General features: G+C 35.4%; 1 protein-coding gene across 1 annotated transcript in view; it reads left to right on the forward strand.

Annotated features, from left to right (window-relative positions):
- Positions 1 to 13,021, forward strand: part of MALRD1 (MAM and LDL receptor class A domain containing 1) — a 631,174-nt gene that overhangs the window by 141,099 nt on the left and 477,054 nt on the right. Inside the window, 1 exon segment of the mRNA XM_063780496.1 lies at positions 4,813 to 4,900. Coding sequence (XP_063636566.1) covers positions 4,813 to 4,900 — 88 coding nt within the window.

The raw sequence follows: 13,021 nt of genomic DNA on the forward strand, positions 1-13,021 counted from the left end.
TTGGTTTCAGGGTTGTGTAAACAATTGCAAAGATGATTTAAAAACTCTTTTATATTGTATTCAGCAAATAGTTCCCTCAGTATTGGCCTAAAAAGTTTGGAATTCTAAGCTGATTTTCTAAAAGCTCCCAAGAATTGTAGGTTATGTGGTTAAATATTAGATCGTTGTCTGAATGTGTTTATAAGAATTTACTTAACACCTTAGGTGTTAAAATGGGCTAAAAGAGAGCTTCATGTAATGCCTTTCATTCTGTTTGTGCATTTTTGATTATTGGAAAATCCAATGAAAAATAAGTGGGTATCATTAAGAAGTATAAGAGAGAGTGTAAGTATTTGTCCTCTAGGAAATTATAAGTGGATAGCAACAGAAAATTGTTCATAGCTGAATTGAAGAATAGATTGAGATTCTTGAGATTACTATATGCTGGTTATAAAATGCCACACATTAAATTAGCAATTGAGAAAAAGACATGAAAGTAATAGACACATTGATGACTTATGGAAATAAGTATAGAATAAATGCTTTGTATTTGTTTATTGAGGTATAATTTATATGTCGATTTTATCCTGTTTAGGTGAGCAGTTCTATGAATTTCAACAAATGTACAGTTGTCTTTTGGGATTCAGAGGATCAGCTCCAGGACTGCCCCCATGTAACTAAATCAGCACATACTCAAGTCCTGTACTGGAAACAAAGTGTTGGCCCTCTGTATACACATCTTTCACAGCCACAAGTATTTTTTATTGTGTTTGATTTAAAATAAGCCGCACATAAGTGGACCAAGGCAGTTCAAACTCATGTTGTTTAAGAGCCAACTGTATACAGTTGTGTAAGCAACCACTACAACCAAAATAGAGTATATCTCCACCATTCCCCCAAATCTTCCATTTCCTGATATAGTCAATCTCCTCCTTTTACACCCCCAGCTCCTGTCAACACAAATCTGATTTCTTTCCCAATTGATATGGTTTGGCTCTGTGTCCCCACCCAAATCTCACCTTGAATTGTAATACTCACCATGGGTCAAGGGTGGGACCAGGTGTATATATGGGGGTGGTTTCCCCCATACAGTTCTCACAAAATCTGATGGTTTTATAAGGGATTTCACCCTTTGCTCGGGTCTCATTCTCTCTCCTGTCACCATGTGAAGAAGGATGTGTTATCTTCCCCTTCTGCCACAATTGTAAGTTTCTTGAGGCCTCCCCAGCCCTATGGAACTGTGAGTCAATTAAGCCTCTTTTCTTTGCAAATTACCCAGTTTTAGGCAGTTCTTTATAGCAGCATGAGAGTATTCAAATACACCAATAATTCTGACTTTTCTAAAATGGCATAAAAGGAGCTGATAAATGATACAGGATTTTGAGTCTGGCTTCTTTCACTTTAATGCTTTTGAGGTTCACAGCTGTTGTTGCATACATCATTGTTCCTTTTTGTTGCTGAGTGGTACTCTATTGTATGAATATACTGCAATTTGCTTATCTGCTTACCAGTTGGGAGATATTTGGGTTGATTTGAGCTTTTGGAGATTATTAACAAAGCCTGTATAAACCTTGTTAATGGATTCTTGTTTAGACACATCTTCATTTGTCTTGAATAAACAAATACCTACATGTGCATTGCCATGTCATATAAAAGTGTATGTTTAATTTTATAAGAACCTGCCAAATTAGTTGTATTAATATAGCTGTGCCATTTAGGATTCTCATCAGGAATGCATTGGAGTCCCAGTTGCTCCACATAGAATATGTGCTTTTTATAAATTTTAAACTAAAATTTCTGCCTCAGATATAATGTATCTTCATATAAAATACATTATATTTGAGACAGAAATTCTTATTTAAAGTTTATAAATTTATAATATATCTGAAAATACATTATAGTTATAAAACATACCAATTTTTAATATAATGTATCTGAGGATACATTATATTAAAAACTGATATGTTATATTGGAATTGTGTAATATTTTACAAATACATGATGGCTAAAGTGAAAGTAAGCAGCAGGTTGAATTAATTCCATTTCTCTTATGAGTTAATGGAGGCTAAAACATGTGTTTGTATGTGAGGACAGTCGTTTTTATATCATTTAAAATTTTGGTCAGTCATTCAGTTTCCTAAATACATAGAAGGATGAGTTCAGGAAAGTTGCTAGAGCCTCGTTAATGTTTAAGCCTCAAAGTTCCAACGTGGTTACCAAGGCCAGTCTGTCTTTACGTGGAGCAGGTGGCAGCCCATGCAAAGAACAGCTTGGATGAGCTGGTTTACTTCATAACATTTCCAAGACGATGATAGTTCTAATATAAGTAGAATTGACCTGTACAGATAAGGCAGGTCATTTAAACTAAACTGGATTTTCAGTTGCCCTTTGAGGCACTCCGTGAGGTAGCAATGGGACTTAGGAGTAAAATTCGACTTCCCTAATTTCCAGAATCAATACTATCTTATATACAATGTATAATGCTTGTGTTTTGATAATCTTCTATTCATTCTCGGGGAAAAACACCATAAATGAAAGTGACATTTTCATAATAGAGGCATTTGGGTTTATTCTTTTTGTGGTCATTTTCTTAGGACTAGTATTTTAGAATAATTTACCAAGCTTTTTTGCAAGACTAAAATATAGGGTTAAAGTAGGGTTAAACCTTAACAGTCATAACTTTGTTCCTGAAGTGTGATTATTATCAAAAAGTCTTTTAAAAATGTTTTTCTTAAATATTCAAAAGAGATTGAGACTATCATACAAATGGACAATTTTAGTTTCTCAAATTGTAATTATTGTTCATTAATTCTCAAGAATGCTAACATTTAGAGGTTAGCAAATTGAAGATATTTTGGTAAAAATTATGATTAAATTATGTATTAGAGCAAACCCAACTGTCTTCTGTCTTGGAATGTTTCTGTCTTCCCGTGGGCCTTGAATGCAGATAGAAACAATATTAAAATACTTCTCATGCAACATGAAGTAAACTCCAAAGGAAAAATGCCTTGAGCAAATCACATTCTCTAACCTGTTATGGCCCTCTCTGGGTTACAGAGTTTTGTCTTAAATTTTCATAAATAGCCAATTCTTCAATTTGTGACTATATAAAGACAATAAAAAGTCTTGGAACAATTGACTCCAAACACCAGAATGGAGCTATGAATGTGTATATATCCCTAAAGCTGGTTTACAGCTACTTATATGTACAGCGGCCTCACTCTCTATGAAGTGGGATGTTAATATCAATTTTCTATTCCTTCTCATTAATAAGATAATGATAATCATGAGGAGTGAGGCCAAGTCAATAGTATTTATTTTTATTTACCCTAGTTTCTTCTTTCTTTTGCTGTTTCTTCTAAGCAATTTGTTAGCATGTTCTGTGTTTTATTGCAGTGGGATTTACATGTATGGGTACAGGACATTAATTGGTGATTAATTTATATTTGTGCCTTTTCCCCAATTGTTCACCCAACTCTATTTTTAAAAATAAAACAGAATATGTTTTTCTGTAGTATGTTCTTTCAAATTCTGTCAGCTAGTTTAGGTTTATTGAAAATAATTGTATGAGTTTGGACTAAACATTCTTCATACATTTTTGTTTTCTCTGCCTATAATGCCTTTCACTCATGGTGGTCGTGGGAAAAAGGATGCATTTTTATGTTTGGAGAGACTCATTGTAAAACAGCAGGACACTTCCTGTATAACACCATTAAATGTTGTTCAAACAATGTCAGGGGGACTATATTTGCCCACTAGTTCTATGCAGAAACATTTCCCAAATTAATTAATTTCCTGGTAGACCTCAAGAAAGGGTAGAAAGTTGAAGAAAAGTGTTAAGAGGTTTGAGGTCAGCAATTTGACCTTTTAAAACTTTCTTTCATAAGGAGAATGTCAACAAATAATGATTGTGGTAACTTTCAATGAAGGATAGAGCTTGAAAAGTAAAACTTCAACTCCCACATATAACATTTGTGAGGAAAATGAAATGAAAACATATGTTCATATAATAATGGGAAAACATAATGTATTTTTCTAAGTTTGAGTTTGCTAGAAGTTCTTTATTATTAAATTATGCTGGGATTCCTAGTAAGCATGCAACACATTTGCATAAGTATTAAAATAATTCATCATGATCAATTCTGTTACAGTAAATCTCAACCCTAATCACAATCTACCATATACTACAGTGGTTCGTCTATATGTGGTATTTCATATTTTACTAAGTTTTGGTGGAACTGCAGCTCCTGCAGCAGCACAAATGTCATCTGAGTTCACTGTGATTAATGTGGCCCTGAAGGAGATCTAATCATGATTAGCCAGTTTCATAAAGTGTTACAGCATCAGTGTCATGTGAGAAACATTTTAAAGCCCTTAAAACTGTATATCCTAGCAAGTAACTCTGGTAGAAAATCTAGGAGGATGACGAGGTTTAATTTGGGAAACAGATGACCCAGGGGGATGAGGGAACAATTATTTGCCTTCAAATACTTAAAGGACCAGAAGGGAACAACACAAATCTAGAACTAATGGCTGAAAGTTATAGGGCAGTGGATATCAACCTAATATACTGAAATTTCAAAAATGGAAACTCATCAGAAATGCAGTGAGCTCCATGGGTCTAATAGGCTCAATGAAGTATGGAGGTTTCTGTTACTAGAAGTATTCAAGGCAAGATGACCACTTCTGGAGACTACTGCAAAGTAATTTTTTAATGGCACAGAAGGTTATATTTGGGTACATTTTAAATTCCTCTTCATCCATTCCATAACTTAATTTCCTTTACCACATAAACACATTTCTTATTTTTATTTATTTATTTTATTTTTTTAGATATTGGTGGAGGCTTCAGTGGGAGATGGCTTCACTGGAGATATTGCAATTGATGATCTGTCATTTATGGACTGCACCCTATACCCTGGTAAGAGAGAACATTTTAATTTGGGGTTATTTCTAAATCTGTTTACTTGGAAAACTTGCAAGGAAATCAATATTTCATTTCTACAAAATTTCCAACATGACCTTGCTTTTATTCTTTTTCTCAAAACTATTAACTCTGGAAAAGATTTTTTTAGATCCTTGCTAGTAATTAGTTTTAAAGTGTCAAACATAGTCAAGATGTTTGAATCACTTATGTCTATGACTTATCACATGCAAAATACTAGAAAATCATGCCTGAAGTTAAAATGTAATTCCATTATATTTAAGGAGTTACAGTAACCAAACCATTTGCCTTATAATTACATCGCATTGGATACTTTATTAACCTCTCGGATTACTCTCGGGAGGCACTTTAAATATTTCTAACAATTGTTGTCAACCATTTCCTCACTATTTTATGGATTTATGTCTATTAAAATGACATAAATGACATATTTGCCAGATATATATCAATTTTCAAACTTTCCCCTAACTCCAGACTCATATACTCACTACCTACTCAACAGCTTAACCTGGATGTCTAGAAGGCATCTTAAAGATAATGATAGAAAATAACCTAAAATAAACACAACCCAGGCCTTGAATAGTGTTATGAGGAGAAACCCATTCTGAGAAGTGCATAGTGATCTAAGAAGACTGGATATTAAACTAATGGAGTTTGGCACTCAGACTGAGAGCTCTTAAAGTGCACGACAAGAGGGAACATGATCTCCTCCCTGGAGTGATCAGAGGCTGGGGCCCAACAACATTCTCAATTGCCGAAAACTTAATATCCATCCCTGCTCTATCATCTTAGCCTCACTGGTCTGCGGAGCACCAGCTCCATCCCTGCAGAGTCAGGGGATGGGGCTGATTCCAATATTTTCAGTTGTAGCTATGTGACACAGCTCTGATCCTACCCACCACTCAGCATCCTAACAGGATCGATTGGTGTCACCACTGTGTGTCATGGTTTTCATAGAACTCTGGAGACAGCCGAATCCCTCTCTTGAAGGCTGGTAAAACAAGAGGCAGAATTGAACAAATTTACTCTTACCTCTCAATGCCTAAAAGTGAATTCCTGATTACCAGTTGCCTCTCAATCCTGCCACTCCTGTATACCTCCCTATCTCAGCAAATGACAGTTTATATCTAGCTGCTTATTCCATATTAACAAATCTGGTTTATATTAACAAATTTGGTTTAGTACCCACTCCTCATTGCCCTCACCACTTTCCCCGTGGTCCAAGCAACCAGTGTCTATGCATGGATCATTGCAATTGCTTTTTAAATGATCTATCTGCTCCTACCTTTGATTGCTATATTCTGAAAACAGCAGCCCACATGTTTCTTTTCAAACTTAGATGAGATTAGGTCATTCTATAGTCAGAATCTTCCTATGACTTTCTGTCTCATTCAGAGCAAACCTCAAACTAATGATAGCTTCCAAGGAATAAATGACTAACCCCTTATACCTCTTGAATTCACCTTTCAACAGTGTATATCTCATTCACTTTTCCCTACTACAAAGGTCTCTTAGCTAATACTTGAGCACTTCAGCCAATTTATGGTGTATTAGTCCATTCTCACACTGCTAATAAAGACATACCCGAGCCTGGGTAATTTATAAAGAAAGGTGATTTAACTGACTCACAGTTCTACATGGCTGGGAGGGCCTCACAATCATGGCAGAAGGTGAAAGAGGAGCAAAGTCACATCTTACATGTTATAGGCAAAGAGAGTGTGTACTGGGTAACTCCCCTTTATAAAACTATCAAATCTTGTAAGACTTATTCACTTTCACAAGAACAGTGTAGGAAAGACCTGCCCCCGTGATTCAATTACCTGTCAATGGGTCCCTCCCATGACATTTGGGAATTATAGGAGCCATAATTCAAGATGAGATTTGGGTAGGGACACAGCCAAACCATATCATATGTTTAGGGCTTTTCCATCTGCTTTCCCCTGTTCCTGGAACAGGTTTCCCACAGATGTCTATCTGACTCCTTCCCTTACTTCCTTCTGGTCTCTGCCAGAGTTTCTTCTTCAGGGAAGCCTCCTCTGAACACAACACAACACAGTTTCTTTCTTATCTGGCATTTTCTATTTCTATTCCTGGTGTTATTTTTCTCCACATCACCTATCACCCTTATGGTTAAATTTCTGTTTTCCCCCATAATGATGTTAGTTGCATGAGAGCAGGTATATCACCTCTTCACTGTTTAATCTCCAATTCCTACAACGGTATTTGACACATGCTAGTACTCAACAAATACTTGTTGGATGGATAAGTAGGTAGAGGAATGTCAATAATTTTAGGTGTTTTATATACTCTCGTTATATATTTTAGTTTCGTTTTAATATTATTGCTAAAATATTAAGTATTTCTATGTGCCAGATACTATAGTATATGTCAGTCAGCTTTTGTTGAAAGCCAAGTCTCAGTAGCTTATGACTACATTTATTTCTTGCTCTCAAGCGTGTGGGTTGGCATAGAGAATAAGAGCAAAGACATAGACAGACAGACAGATAGATAGACAGACAGATAGATCTTAATCATAGCTCTGTGTAATTTTATGTAGCTCTAAGCTATGTGTCTCTGTTTCACGTGGTCCTATCTCTCTGAGACCATGGCTAAAAGACCAAGTCCCTATTTGACACATTTCATAGAGGATGGAAAAAAAAAGCATATTTGAAATTTCAACTGGGACATGGTATACATCTTACTGTGTCTGTTCATGTTCATTATCCCTTGATCAGATCCTAACAATGGGGCAGAGAAGGATTTTCCACCTACAGGGAGCTCAGCAGGGGTAGGGGAGATAGAAAATCTTTACAAGAAAGAGAGGTGATGTGTAGGGACAATATTACAACCGGCCATTCATACGTATTTTATTTTACTTAATCTTATAATGTTTTAAGAGTCTAGAAGAGTGCCTGGTCCATCATAGGTGAATAGATGTTGTATGTGGGGCAGGATTAATGCCTTTATTATACCAGTTTTATGGAGGAAATTGAAAAGGAGATAACCTGCTCAAGGGTACCTAGCTGTAAAGTGGCAGAACACAGTCACTGCTTCTTGGAACCATAATGTTCACCACTAGTATTATAGGGCTCATCAAACACACTAAACCTGAAAGGAAGAGGCTACAATCTCCAGTTTACAGATATGAAAAATTAAAGACATAAGTAGCGTGGATGAGAATACAAAATTAAGGATTGGACTGTGATTTTACCTAAGCCGGTCTGATTTCAGTGGCCAGGGCTTTCCCCACATTGCCCCCAAATCTGAGATTAGAGAGAATCACTGTGACCTCAGAGTCAGAAGAGAACAAAAAAAGAACACAGAAAAGAAACACAAGTCACCATTGAAACTATTGTTGCCCTAATTATCCGGCTAAATCCATTCCGTGGCTCACAGTTCCAAGGGGAGGTAAAACAGCTACTAGAAGCATAGGCAGAGATGCGAAATATCAGTTACTGAGTGTTGGTCCCAATTTTCTGTTTCAAGTTTTGGAAGAAAAATAAAAAAACTTGAAAAACTGTAGGAGCTGTGTTTTTTGCAATGTCATAAGAAAATAAACTATGGGTCAAAACCACAAGGCTTGTTGAATCCATAGGTTTGATAAAGGAATTTGATAAAGGAATCTTACCATAAAATGAAACAAAAATAAAAATTGAGCTCTATGTAAAAAAAAAAAAAAATGTTACTCTTGATGCTTTCCAGTCATTTTTTTTTTCATAGCATCATGTTATCTGAAGTAAGAATCATGCTTGTAACTTCACTAAGGGGCATTGATTTCCTTTTAATATTAACTGATTATTTGTTTATAGCATTTTTCTTCTTTGGCCAATAAAACAAAGCAAAATAAATAAAAACTCAAAGTCACATACACACAAACCAAAATGTTGACCTAATCCCCAAGATGTGGGTTTCTATCTTACCTACAACTTTTATTTTATAGAAAATGACTGAGCAGTAGATTATTTTACTTTTCTTTGGTACTTCAAAATCAACCTTTTCCCCTCGTGCCTGCCTTGTAATTTTAATGAAAGCAGTGTTCTCCAGCAACCTGGGCTTGAATTTCCACAGTCGTCTTTGACTTTCTTCTTAAACTTCTTCGGTTGTAAATTCCACTGACTACAACTACAAGATATTTCTCGGACCTGCTGTTTTTTCCATTACTCTAATTCAAGTCAGTGTTGACTTGAATGAAAAACAAATATTAGACCAAAAATGTTATTAATATTCCCCAAAAGTTTTTATGCCCTTAAATTAGTTTATTTTTACTTTGTCTTAAAACGTCATCATTTGCTCTTCCAAGTCATCTCTCTCATATTCTGAGCTATAGCTTTTTTCTAATTTAATTTTCAAATCATTCTCAATTATGAATTATACCTGATTTGTTTCAATACTTTTATAATATTGTTAATTTATTTTTCCTACTTTATTAAGATATAATTGGCAAAATGATGTATAGTCAAGGTGTACAATATGATGTTTTGACATGTCTATATATTATGAAATAGTTACCACAATCAAACTGTTAGTAATTGACACATCTCTAACCTCATATAGTTACCCATCCTCTGTGTGTGTGTGGTAAGAGAACTTGGCCGGGCCTGGTGGCTCATGCATGTAATCCTAGCACTTTGGGAAGCCGAGGTGGGCAGATCACCTGAGGTCAGGAGTTCAACACCAGCCTGGTCAACATGGTGAAACGTGGTCTATACTAAAAATACAAAAGTTAGCTGGGCATGGTGGCACACACTTGTAATCCCAGCTACTTAGGAGGCTGAGGCAGGAGAATTGCTTGAAACTGGGAGGTGGAAGTTGCAGTGAGCCAAGATCATGCTACTGCACTCTAGCCTGGGCGACAGAGCAAGACTCTGTCTCAAAAAAAAAAAGCACTTAAGATCTACTCTCAGCAATTTTCAACTGTACAATATCTTACTGCTGACTATAGTCACCAGAACTTATTCTTCGGATAACTGAAAATTTGTACCATCTTACCAACATATCTCCATTTCTTTCATCCCTCAACCTCTGCTAACTACCTCTCTACTCTGTTCTGTGAGTTCAACTTTTAGATTCCTCTTACATGTGTAATCATGCAGTATTTGCTTTCTGTGTCTGTCTTATTTCACTTAGTGTAATGGACATGGCATTATTCTAATTTCATAATGACAGGATTTCTTGATTTTTTTAAAGCTGCATAATGTTCCAATGTACATATATATTAGATTTTCTTTATCCATTCATCTATCTCCATACATGTAAGTTGTTTCCCTATTGTGACTATCGTGAATCACGCTGCAATGAACATGGGAGTTCATTGGAGTCCAGATGTCTCTTTGAAATAGTGATTTTATTGCCCCTGGATATACACCCAGAACTGGGATTGCTGGATTATGTGGATAGTTACATTTTAATTTTTTTGAGCAACCTCCATACTGTTTTTCATAATGGCTGTATCAATTTACATTCCTACCAACAGGTATAAGTGTTCCCCTTTCTCCACATCTTCACCAACACTAGCTATCTTTTAACTTTTGATAATAGACATCCTAACAGATGAGAGTTAATATCTCATTGTAGTTTTGGTTTGCATTTTCCTGATCATTACTGATAATGAGTGCCTTTTCATATACCTGTTGTCTATGTCTTCTTTGGAAAAAAAGTCTATTCAGGTATTTTGCCCCTCTTAAAATTGGATTATTTGTTGTTGTTTTTTGTTTTGTTTGTTTTTGCTGTTGAGTTGTATAAGTTTCTTACGTAGTTTGATATTAACTCCTTATCTGTTATATGGTTCGGAAATACTTTCTCTTGTGATTTTTGTACATGATGTAAGATAAGAGCCCAATTTCATTTTGCTTTGCGTGTGGATATCCATTTCTTTAACATCACTTATTGAAGAGATTATTTTTTCCCATTGTATATTCTTGTCACTTTTTTTTATAGGTTGCTTGACTGTATATGTGTGGGCTTATTTCTGTGCTTTCTATTATGCTCCATTGGTCCATGTTTCTGCTTTTATGCAAGTACCATGATGTTGTGATTACTACAGCATTGTAATATAATTTGAAATCGGGAAGTATGATGCCATCAGTTTTTTTCTTCTTGTTCAAAATTGCTTTAGCTATTTGGAATGTTTTGTAGATCTCTATGAATTTTTGTCTTAGAGACAAAGATTTGAGGATCTTAGAGGAAAAGCTTTTAACTTTTTACCATTGAGTGTGATGTTAACTTTGGGCTTGTACAGGGGTTTGCTTTTACCCACATCCTCCCAATACTTGTTAAAAGTTTTAAGACTGTTACTGTATTAAGGAGCATTTCTTCTATTCCTAATCTGTTTGGAGTTTTTATCATGAAATGATGTTAAATATTGTCAAATGCCTTTTCTACATTTGTTGACGTGATCATAAGATTTTAAGCCTTCATTCTGTTAATGTTATGTATCACATTTATTAATTTTCATATGTTGAACCACCTTTATGTCCCAGGGATAAATTCCACTTGGTCATAATATATGATCCTTTTACACTGTTATTGAAATCAGTTTGCTAGTATTTTGTTGAGGATTTGCATCTATATTCATCAGTCACATTGTCCTGTAATTTTCTTTCCTTGTAGTCTCCGTTTCTGGCTTGGAATCAGGCTGAAATTTTTTTTTCTTTTTTCTTCTTTTTTTTTGAGACGGAGTCTTGCTCTGTCGCCCAGGCTAGAGTGCAGTGGCATGATCTCGGCTCACTGCAAGCTCCGCCTCCCAGGTTCACGCCATTCTCCAGCCTCACCCTTCTGAGTAGCTGGGAGTACAGGCGCCCACCACCATGCCCAGCTAATTTTTTGTACTTTTCGTAGATCCGGGGTTTCACTGTGTTAGCCAGGATGGTCTTGATGTCCTGGCCTCGTTATCCGCCTGCCTCGGCCTCTCAAAGTGCTGGGATTACAGGCGTGAGCCACCACGCCCAGCCCAGGCTGATCTTAAAAAATGAGTTTGAAAGTGTTTCTGCCTCTTTAGTTTTTGGAGGAGTTTGATAAGGATTGGTATGAATTCTTTAAATGTTTGGTGGAATTTAGCAGTGAATCCATAAGGCCCTGGACTTTTCTTTGGTGGGAGATTTTTGGTTAATTATTCAGTCTCTTTACTCATAATTCATCTGTTTAGATTTTTTTATTTCTTGTTGATTCCATCTTGGTAGGTTGTATGTTTGTAGGAATTTATCCATTTCTTTAATGCTATTCAATTTCTTGGAGTATAATTGTTCATAGCAGTCTCGTATGATCCTTTGTGTTTCTGTGGCATCAGTTGTAATGTCTGTTTCTGGTTTTATTTATTTGGGTCTTCTGTTTTTCTTATCTAAATGGTTGTTAATTTTATCTTTTCAAAAAAATAATTTTGTTTCATTGATCTTTTTTTTCTTCATTGTAATTATTTTTGCTCTGATCTTTATTAGTTCCTTCTTTCTATTAACTTGGAGCTTAGTTTGTTCTTTTTCAAGTTCCTTGAGGTATAAAGATAGATTGCTTATTTGAGTTTTTTTTAATTTCTGATTTTTTTTAATTTTTTAGGTATTCAGTACTATAAACTTTCCTCTTAGAACTGCTATTGCTGTATCCCATAAGTTTTGGTATGTTGTGTTTCCATTTTCATTTATCTCAGATTTTTTTATTTCATTTTGATTTCTTTGACCTACTGGTTTTTAAGGAGTGTGTTGTTTTAATTGCCATGTTTGTGAATTTTCCAGCTTTTCCCCTGTCAATGATTTCTAGTTTCATACCATTGTGGTTAGAAAAGATGCTGGATATGACTTCAAACTTCCTAATTTGTTAATGCTTGTTTTGTGGACTTACATATTATCTATCCTGGAGAATGTTCTGTGTGCTCTTGAGAAGGTGTATTCTGCTGCTGTTGAATGAAATGTTTTGTATATGACTGTTAGGTCAATTTCCTCTAAAGTATCATTTAAGTTCAATGTTTCTTAATTGATTTTCTGTCTATATGATCTATCCATTGTTGGAAGTGGGATATTGAAGTCCTTTACTATTATTGTTTTGCTGTCTCTTTCTCCCCTCAGATTTATTAATATTTGCTATACATTTGGGTTCTCTCATATTGAG

This window comes from Pan troglodytes, chromosome 8, assembly GCF_028858775.2.
Source record: "Pan troglodytes isolate AG18354 chromosome 8, NHGRI_mPanTro3-v2.0_pri, whole genome shotgun sequence".
Lineage (NCBI taxonomy): Eukaryota > Metazoa > Chordata > Mammalia > Primates > Hominidae > Pan > Pan troglodytes.